The 10,142-nt window shown below is 40.3% G+C and overlaps 1 protein-coding gene across 1 annotated transcript in view; it reads right to left on the bottom strand.

Annotated features, from left to right (window-relative positions):
* Nucleotides 1-7,011, bottom strand: part of LOC102490568 (solute carrier family 40 member 1) — a 28,682-nt gene extending 21,671 nt beyond the window's left edge. The window contains exons 1-3 of the mRNA XM_006146690.2: nucleotides 6,610-7,011; nucleotides 5,904-6,012; nucleotides 1,483-1,565 (exon numbers count right to left, since the gene is read on the bottom strand). Coding sequence (XP_006146752.2) covers nucleotides 1,483-1,565; nucleotides 5,904-6,012; nucleotides 6,610-7,011 — 594 coding nt within the window. The remainder of the gene's footprint in view (nucleotides 1-1,482; nucleotides 1,566-5,903; nucleotides 6,013-6,609) is intronic.
* Between the last annotated feature and the right edge of the window lie 3,131 nt (nucleotides 7,012-10,142).

Genomic DNA, 10,142 nt, shown 5'->3' with positions numbered 1-10,142 from the left:
ACCTAAGTCAGAGAACCAGCAGATGGCATAATGGTTATGTCACTGGATTCCCATGTAGTTGTCCAAGGTTCAAATCCTGGACCTGGCAGCTTAAAACTCTGGCTGAGCATGTGTGCATGCATGCCCAACATTCTAAGAGAATAGTGGAAAAGAGTTTGCAGCCTGGTCATCCCCAATGGTGGGTGACTTCTCACATTCTGTGTCTCTGTCTTTCTTTGTCTCTCCGACGAGCACATGCACCCTATAGCAAAAACCTCTCTTTAAAATAAAAAACTAAGTCAGATAATGTAACTCCTCTGCTCTGAACCCCTAATGGTTCCCATTTCACTCAGAGCAAAATCCATAGTCCTTTGGCTCAATGGCTCCCAAGGTGCTATAGGATCTGTTCCCCTCCATATACTTACTTCTCTGACCTCATCTTTTACTACTAATGAACCCCTGTTGATTATATTTAAGTCACTTTGTCTCATTTTCATCTCTGAACCTTTGCACTTGCCATTTTCACTCTCTGGAACACCTATCTCTCAGGTATGCACATGACTCATTCCATCAACCCCATCACCCTTTCAACTCTTCCCAGGACTGGTCCTATAGCTCAGTGGTTAAGGGCTGTACATAGAAAACTGGATTCCACATCACCAACTGCAATTCAAATCCCAGCCCAGCACAGCTTGAAAGTGTGTTCATGCATGCCCCAAATCTTGATGGGATGGATAAATGGAGAAAAAGGGCTTGTGGCATGATTATACCCAACTGGGTGCTCTCTTCTCTCTCTCTCTTTCTCTGGCAAGTGTGTGTACTCTCTGGCTAAAAAAGAAAATAGTTATCTTTTCAGTGGGACCTTTCCTACCCACCTGTCTAAAAAATGCACCTTCTAAACCAGCATCAACCAAAGGAACTTTCTACAATGGTGAACCTGTATCATCACTCTCTAATAGTATAGAGTCAACCGTGGTCATCTGCCACTGGAGAGGTGACTGATAATCTTCTCTCTCTCTCTCTCTCTCTCTCGCTCTCTCTCTCTTTAGATGTTTTTGCCGTAGGGGGCATGCACTTGCTGGAGATAGATAGAGGCAGTGAGAAGGAAAGTGAGAAATGACCCCCAGGGGAAATGGCCAAGCCCCAATACCTTCTCATCTGCTCTTCTCCTGGGAGCTTGGGCACACACACACATGTGCCCAGCATGAGTTTCAAGCCACTGAGTCCAGGATTCAAACCACGATCGGCCATATGGGAGTCCAGTGATATAACTGCTATGCCATCTACTGTCCCCCAAAAGTTTTTTTTTTATTTTAACCAATTTAAACAGGTGCACAAGGATAGTGACTACCATCTTATAGGCACAATATCTGTACACTTCTTTTTCTCTTTTGGTTGCTTTATTTATTTATTTATTTATTTATTTATTTATTTTTACCATTTGTCACAAACATACTATATAATTTACTTAGAATTTTCTTTTGTATCATGTTTATAATTTACTCTCATCACTAGAAGATAAACTCCATGAGGAGTGGGATCTTTGGTTTTTTTCACCACCATATTCCTAGCTCCTAGGACATTTCCTAGAACATAGTATATGCTAAAAAAATGTGTTAAGACAAGGAATACAGAGGCAGTAGAAGATCCTGCAAGCTCCACTCAGGCTCTGGTCCAGGTCTTCTCTTCTAACTTGTGCCATTCGCTAAATCTCATCTCCTTAGCTGGATCATACGTTTTTCTGGACCTTCTTGACTTGTCCATCTATTTGTATGCCCTACCTAGTTTTCCAGAGGTATACTCATGACCGTCCCCTCAGCCCACTACTCTAAAGTCTCTTGATTAGGGCCCAAAGATTGACTCTTTCAACCAGCATTGGCTCTGTCAAATTTCTCTTTGACCAGACTGACTGGAAAGAACAAATGGCCAGGAGTCATAAGGCAGTGCTTAAGTGCTGCCGGCCTACGCTTTTCTTTGCTAAGACTCCAGAGAACAGCAGAACAGTTAGGAGCATCTCTCAGCAGTCATCCAGGGATATGAGGTAGACCTCAACCATCAACCATATGCTAAATCATCAGACAAATGGACTGATAATGATGGCATCTGCATTCTCAAAGGCCTTTTGAGGATATGGCCATCCTCAAAGGATAAGCCATATCCTTCAGTACTTTTCCAGGACATGTACATATGGCTCCCAGTGACATGAGGTGATGGTTTTTGGTCTGAAAATTCATTCTAATGCATCTACATTGAGTGTGAAGCATTCTTTCTAAAAGAAGCCTACTCTCAGACCAAGAGATAGCAAGGGGACAGGAGGTACTCTAGGGAACTCTAGTTAAGACTATTATAGTAATCTCCCCTTGTTCACAGTTTGGTTTTCCAAGGTTTAAGTTACCCACAGTACAGTACCATAAGATATTTTGAGAGAGAGAGAAACAAAAAGATCACATTTACATAACTTTTACAGTATACCATTAGAATTGTTCTTATTTTCTTACTGATTATTGTTAACGTTTTACTGTGCCTAGTTTATACATTAAACTTTATTATAAGTGTAAATGCATGGGGGGAAAAGTCATAGTATATGTAAGGTTTGGTATTATCTGCACTTGTAGGCATTCACTGGGCATCTTGGAATATACACCCTGCAGATAAGAGGGGGTTACTGTAATTGTTATGACCAATTAATGGGTTTCCATTTTAAGAGGCCAGATGTCAAGAATATCTTATTATAGTGGCTTCACACAGGATCGGGAGGAAGTAGAAATTAGAACGGTTGTTGAAAGCTTTCACTTTTTCTTTATTAAGTCTGATGACTCAGATATAATATTAGGCTTTTTGTAAGTCAGGCACATTCTTTTTGCATAAATGAGAGAAGAAGTAACCCACCTTTTATAATACCTTGCATATAGTTAATACCCAACCAACTGTGGGATGCTAATATGTATTCTGCTTAACTGTATAATATTTATCATAATGAGGACACCCTTCAAAAATAAACTGTATATTGATATGCATTAGCAAAATTGAAAGTGAAGCAAAAAAGTTTCACAGATAGTTAAAAAGTTTCTGTTTCACTGGGCAAAAGAGATCATGTCTAGGGGCCAGCAGGTGGCATGATAGTTGGGACTAGACTCCCATGTGGCTGACCATGGTTCAAGTACTGGACCTAGTGGCTTCCTTTCTCTCTTTGCCTCTCTCTGGTGAGCACATATACACTGTAGCAAATTAAAAAAAAATAATGATAATGATAAATGAAAGTAAATAAATAATTAAAAAAGAAATCATGTACAGAAAGACAAGAAATCTAAAGTCTCCTTTTGGGCACCACTTATCTTTCTGTTAAACATTAACATAACGTAGCTCATAATGTATTTTAGTTTTAGTTTCATTTAAAATCACTTCTGCTATGTAGTGAAACAATTTTCTTTAGAGAAAAAGAGTAACCACTTAGCAAAAGGCAAGTCGCTGCCATGTCCCTCTTTTTTTGTTAACAGAACACCAATTTTGTTTAGGGTGACAATGCATCCGTTGCTCAAGGAGATAAATCCCAATAGATTAAGTCTCTAATTGTGATTCCATTTCCCAGACTGCTCTGTAACTATAATTGGCAATAGGGCAGCTCAAGACACTGAGGTGTAAGCAGTAGTCTTGTAGGGGCTTTTTGAGAAGATTTTGTTTCTGATAAGAGGCAAGTGCAAATGGAGAGCCTGCTTTTACTACCCTCACCATGTCCTGCCTTTGAATATGGCATGATGATGCCTGGAGCTGCAGCAGTTGTCTTAAGGTCATGAATACATACTGTCAGAAGGAAGTCTGCTGGGGACAACAAAGAAGATGACAGAACAAGGGGGAATCTTGATGACATCACCAACTTGCTGAACCAAGCCTGAGTGGATGACTACTGGAATTTGCATTTAGTAAAGAGAAATTTTTGCTATAGTGTGCATGTACTCACCAGAGAGACAAAGAGAGACAGAGGCAGAAAGTGAGAAATCACCCCCCAGGGGAAATGGCCATGCCACATTTCTTTCTCTTTCATTCTCCTCTCCATTTCATTCTCCTCTCGAGTTTTTGGGCATGTAGGCACACACATCCAGCATGAGTTTTCTTTCCTTTTTTTTTTTTTTTTTTTTTTTTTGGAGAGGTTTTTGCTACAGGGCTTGTGTGCTCGCCAGAAAGACAGAGAGAGACAGAGAGACAGAAAGCGAGAAATCATCTCCCAGGGGCGATGGCCACACTGCAATCCCTTCTCCTCCATTCTCCTCTCGGGATCTTGGGCACACACTTACAAGCACCCGGCATGAGTTTAAGCCACCGGGTCCGGGACTCGAACCGCGGTTGACTACATGGGAGTCCAGCGACATAGCCATTATACTAACTGCTGGTACCCTGGCGTGAGTTTTAAGCTACCAGGTCAGAGACTCGAAACATGGTCGACTATGTGGGAGTCCAGTGATGTAACCATTATGCCATCTGCTGGTCCCAAGAATAAATGTCTCTGGAGGCTGGATAGTGGTCCAGTGATAAAATGTGATGCTCTGAAAGGCTGACCCACATGGGAAGGTTGCTAGTTCATGATCAGAGTCCACCCTCAATACATAGGGCATGCATTTGTCAACAATTTGAAGCTGAGGCTGGGGGGTGGTTTGCAGCATTGAGACCCTGCCAGGAGGACTGTCTCTCTCCCTCTCCTTACTCATGGAATAAATAAACTTCAAAAAGTGAACAAATGTTCTAAGGTTTGAACTCTTGTCAGTTGAGTTTTCTTTCATCTGCAGACACACATTTCCATCTGATAAAAAGACCTTTAATTACTGGTTCAATAACTGCCTATATACTCAGTGTCTAAATGTAACCATTTTTAATATTTACCATATTTGTTTTATCTTTGTGTGTATATTTATTTTCAATATATGTGAAAAATAAGTTGTAGACATCATAATACTTGATCTCTTCAGCACACATCTAAAAATAAGAACATATTCCTCTATAACCACAATGCTATTATCCTTCCTAAAAATATTAATTCTCTGATATCATCAGACGCAGTCTATAATCAGTTTCTTCCGTTATCCCAAAACATCTTTGGGCAATTGAAGAGAATTTCTATTTAAATGGGACAGTAGGGACTTGGAATTTTGTTTAACATATTCTTCTAGTCAAAAAAAAAAAAGAAAAAAATTCACCACTCCCTCCTTCCATGGCAAGGAAGTTTCACTTTCTAGCTCACGATGGCTTTTGAACCCAGTAGAACCCTGGAAAGATTATAATAAAGCTTCAGAGTTAGAACTGTGAAAATCACCAAAGAGCTCCATCCCCACACCATCCAAAAGTGTTGTAAAAAATCCTATTTGGAATCTTATTTGAGACTGAGCGCCTGATGTCCTAATGCTCTTTGATATTAGACAGCAAGATAAAGGACTATGACAACTAGCATGGAGCCAGGCAGGCATCTTGATTCGGGGTCCATACTTTATCTTCTCAATCCTAATGGCCTACACATCAGACTTCACTACTGTCAAGAGACAGAGTGAGACAGTGAGCAGGAAATGGCAGTCGTGAGTAAAATTAATTACAACACAAATTGTGCATATAAAATACCCAACACTTTTAAAAAATATAATTAAGGAAATTAGGATACACTCACTCTCCGGAAGAAAGAAATAGGAAAACAACACTAATTGTTTTCTATACTTAAATTAGTGAAAATTAAGATTTTTCTAGAGCATTGCTAAAGAACAAATGTTCAACTATTTTTGCTTATTTTTTTAACTTTCCATTTTACTTAATTTAAAATCGCTAAGTTCAGGGGAACTATGAAATGTCAGAGTGATGTGGATGTAACAGGACTATCCCCTCTGAGGCAATGTAAATCCTTTCTCATGCAGAACTTACTAATGTATGTCCACCCAAAGACATACCTAAATGACGCTTCACTCTCTTCATTCGCCTGGTGCCTTCAATTTTAGTCTGTTTCTCCCCATTTCCAGGATTCTCAGTGTCATTTAATTCTCCCACCATTCCTATAAACTAGGAGGGAAAAGTTTCAAATAATGACAAAATGTTTTTAAGCTACTATTACCTGGTCATAAGCTGGAAGAAGTCAAAGAGCTTTAACTTAATTCCAATTGGATTCATCTACAACCATTTATATTTCATGTATTTCGGCTGCAGAAAGTTAATTGTGTGATCTATTATAAGGGCTTTATTGCATATGAATAAAGTCATAGCAATTGTCATTGACAAATAGAAACCTATTATTAATGTTCTAAACCAATTATCTTGGGGGAAACATTCAGCCAGTTTTAATCAGAGACTTACAGATTAATCACACAAAAAGAAAGGTTAAAGATATGTTTTGACTAAATTATCTGCATTGCCATTCAACCCAGGAGCAATGGCAAAGTAATCTGCCCTTCTTTAACATGCTGTTTTTTCAACCTTAATTTTTCAACAGGATAAATTTATTTTTTGGTAACTTGTAATTAATACAAGTTATAAATAAAAGCTTCGTTGCATTTTCACTAACATATCCTGAAGAAGCAAATGTTTGTTTCTGCTAATGATGATTTTACTTCTAAATAGAGGTAAAACAAAGAATTTCTAAAACTTTAACAGTCTGCTTACCAAACATAGACAGCAGGAGGGTTTGGGTCTTTCGCTGGATTCCCAGAGGCAGTATAGAAGGAAGAATGACAAAGCAGTGTAATGAACAGCTTCTGAACCATACACGGGTGTTGCTACCATGGACCGCTTTGTTGTGGAAAGTGCTGGAGGTGCAAATGTTTCCTGTGGGTTGTCGAAAGAGAGGCCAGCAGTTTCTGCCACCCGTGACCTCCGGGCACAATATGCTCTGGCGGAGGCCCTTCTGGGCCTGTAGGTTGCTGCACTGGGAGAAGGGGACATGAATGCTACCAGTCCCGGGGGGCCTGAACAAGGACATGTTTTAAAAGTCCTTGCCTTATGAAAGTCTATGATACATGCAGAAACTTTAATTAAGATTCTTGATGTTTCTGCTTTTTCATACATGTCCACATGCCCAATCACACACTTAGCTTGTCTCCACTGGCTCTTCTAGGAGGATCTGGGAGGATCTTGTTTTAGGTTCTCCTGTGAAGCACAAGAAAGATTCTTTATAGAATTCTTTATAGAATTTATTTATTATTTATTTTATTTTGTCCAAGGGTACTTTTGCTTGCCAAAAAAAAATAGAAAGGGAGAGAAAGAAAGTAACCCCCAATGAGGGCATGTTCAGACCATAATCCCTTCTCTTCCATATTTCTCTCTTGATGGGAGTCCAAGTGCATGTGTCTGTGTGTTTTTCAAGTTGCGAGGGCTGGGATGTGAACTGTACAGTCAGACACGTGGGATCCAATTCTCTTGATCACGACGCCATGGGCTGGCCCTAAATTTATGTTTTAGTAACGTTATAATTGTATAGGGACTAGCAAATGGTGTAATGGTTACATTGCTGGACTCCCATGTAGTCAACCGTGGTTTGAGTCCCGGACTCAAGTGACTTAAAACTCACACTGGGCGCCTGCAATTGTGTGTTCAAGATTCTAAGAGGAGAATGAAGAAGAAGGGATTGTGGCATAACCATCCTCCCTGGGGGTTGATTTTTCGCTTTCTGCCTTTCTGTCTCTCTCTGTCTTTCCAGCAAGCGTACACGGTCTACAGCAAAAATCTCTCAAAAAAATTATAATTGTATATATTTATGGTGGTACAATGTGATTTTTCACATTGTGTGTTTGTGAATACAATGTGTCAGGATTAAATTAGGGTATTCATATACCCATTATTTCTACCATTTATCACCACTTTGTGTTAGGAACATTCATAATCTTTTTTAAGGTGTATACATATCAAACTTGGAATTTTTTTAAGCTGCTAGTCTGCCATGTGGGAGTCCAACACCTTACCCACCACACCACTTGCTGGCCCCACATGTTGTTCTCTTATCAATCTGTAATTTTGTTTCCAATAATCAGCATCACTCTATCTGACCCAACTCCATCCTTCCCAAACTCTACTAGTCATTCTTCATCTCTATTCCTATGAGATTCTTCTACATATGAGAGAAAGCATATAGTATTTCTCTCTCTGTGCTTGGCTTATTTCACTGAATATAAATTCCTCCAGGCTTGCCCATTCAACCTCAAATGACAAGATTTTGTCCTTTTTAGTAGCTGTATAGTATCCCATTATGTATATATACATACTACATTTTTTTTATCCATTCACCTGTTGGTAGATACTGAGATTGCTTCCATGCTTTGGTGGTTGGGACTAGTGTTATAATAACACTGGGGTATCTTTTTTTCTTTTTTCTTTTTTTGAGAGATTCTTGCTATAGGGCACGTGCACTCGCCAGAAGACAGAGAGAGAGAGAGAGAGACAGAAAGCGAGGAATCATCCCCCAGGGAGGATGGCCATGCCACAATCCCTTCTCCTCCATTCTCCTTTCAGTTTAAGTCACCGGGTCTGGGACTCAAACCACGGTTGACTACATGGGAGTCCAGCGACATAGTCATTATGCCAACCACTGGTCCCATGGGGTGCAGTATCTTCACAGCATGTGATTTCCTTTCCTTTGGTTATATACTCAATGGCAGGATTCTGGCACAAGTTGGGGGGCTGCCTCCCAGGTTGATTAGCCTCCTTTCTGTGTGCAATGTTGACCTAGCTTTTTTTTATTTTTAAGAGAAATTTTTTGGCTTGTACGCTCATCAGAGAGACAGAGACAAAAAACGAGAAATCATCCCCCACGCCAGGGGGGATGACCACATAGCAATCCCTTCTCCTCCATTCTCCTCTTAGGATTTTTGGGCATGCACGCACATGCACCCAGTGCAAGTTTTAAGTCACTGGATCTGGGACTGGAACCACTATGTGGGAGTCCAGCAACATGACAATTATGCCATCTCCTGGTCCTGATATTTTTTTAAAAGAATTATTTAATTTTATTTATGTATTCATTTATTTTAATTTGACCAGAGAGAGGTACACACAGAGAGAGCAGGAAAGTAAGAAAGCAAGCCACCAGGTCCGGGACTCAAACCATAGTGGGCCACGTGGAAGTGTCCAGCACCTTAACCATCATACCACCTGATGGCCCCTGGTCCTGATATTTTAAAAGGGGATGCTCAATATTTTCTCTTGAGTAGAGGAGGATGGGATTGGGGATGTCTCCTGTCTTTGGCTCATAATTGATACTTTTAGTGGTAGCTGTGGCCCAAAACAAATTTTTTTCAGTCCCAAGACCTTAGAACATTGAATAAAAGACACTAGAGGCCATGCCTCACTTCAGTACTACCTAAAATGTCTCTTTCAGGCCAACAGTTGGTACAGAAGTTAAGATGGCTATATCTCACATGGCTGGCTACATGGTTCAAGTGTCAAACCCAGTGGCTTGAAAAACATGCCAAGCCTCTGTGCATATATGTCCAAAATCATGAGAGGAGAATGAAAGAATGGGATTGCAGTGTGACCGTCTCCCCTGGCAGGGGTTATGGGGGTGCTTTCTCAGTTTCCCTCTCTCTGGGTCTCTCTCTCTTTCTCCAGTGAGCACATTAGCCTTATAGAAAAACTAAAAAAGAAAAAGAAAAGATGTATTTCTCTCACTGAGGCTTGGATTCCAGAGGCTGTCTTGGTATCTTTTAGTCTGTACACCTTTGCAGTTAAGGCACAGAGTTAACAGAGAAAACTAAGGTAATAAGGACTTTACTTCATAAATGTTTTACCAAGGAAACCCAAAAAGATACAATGAAAGCATTTAATTTGACATGTTCTAGATAAATTATTTAAATTTTGCTGCAAATGCTTCAACCTAAAATAAATGACTTTGTTTGCAAAAATGTGTAGCACACATTTGCTGAAACTCCTCACCCATTTGCAAGTGTTGTAGTCTTGGTAACTGGGGAGCTTAGCAGAATGAAGACAGCCTTGAAGGCTGGAGAGTTGTAACATGAATCCCAGATGCGTTGGGGCCCCCCTGTCCTGTCGCCACCCCATTTCAGGAACCAGACACAGCAGGCACAGAGCTAGCACTTGAGAAATGAGGTCTGTTCGTTGCATTCATAAGTATGGGTTAGAGCAACAGCATCAGGCCCTGAACTAACGGGTGGGGTGTGAACAGTAAAAAGACAGGTCCCAGCTTC

This window comes from Tupaia chinensis, unplaced genomic scaffold (assembly GCF_000334495.1).
Source record: "Tupaia chinensis unplaced genomic scaffold, TupChi_1.0 Scaffold000184_1, whole genome shotgun sequence".
Taxonomy (NCBI): domain Eukaryota; kingdom Metazoa; phylum Chordata; class Mammalia; order Scandentia; family Tupaiidae; genus Tupaia; species Tupaia belangeri.
Note: the sequence above shows the minus strand (reverse complement) of the source record. Positions and strands in the feature narration are given on the sequence as shown.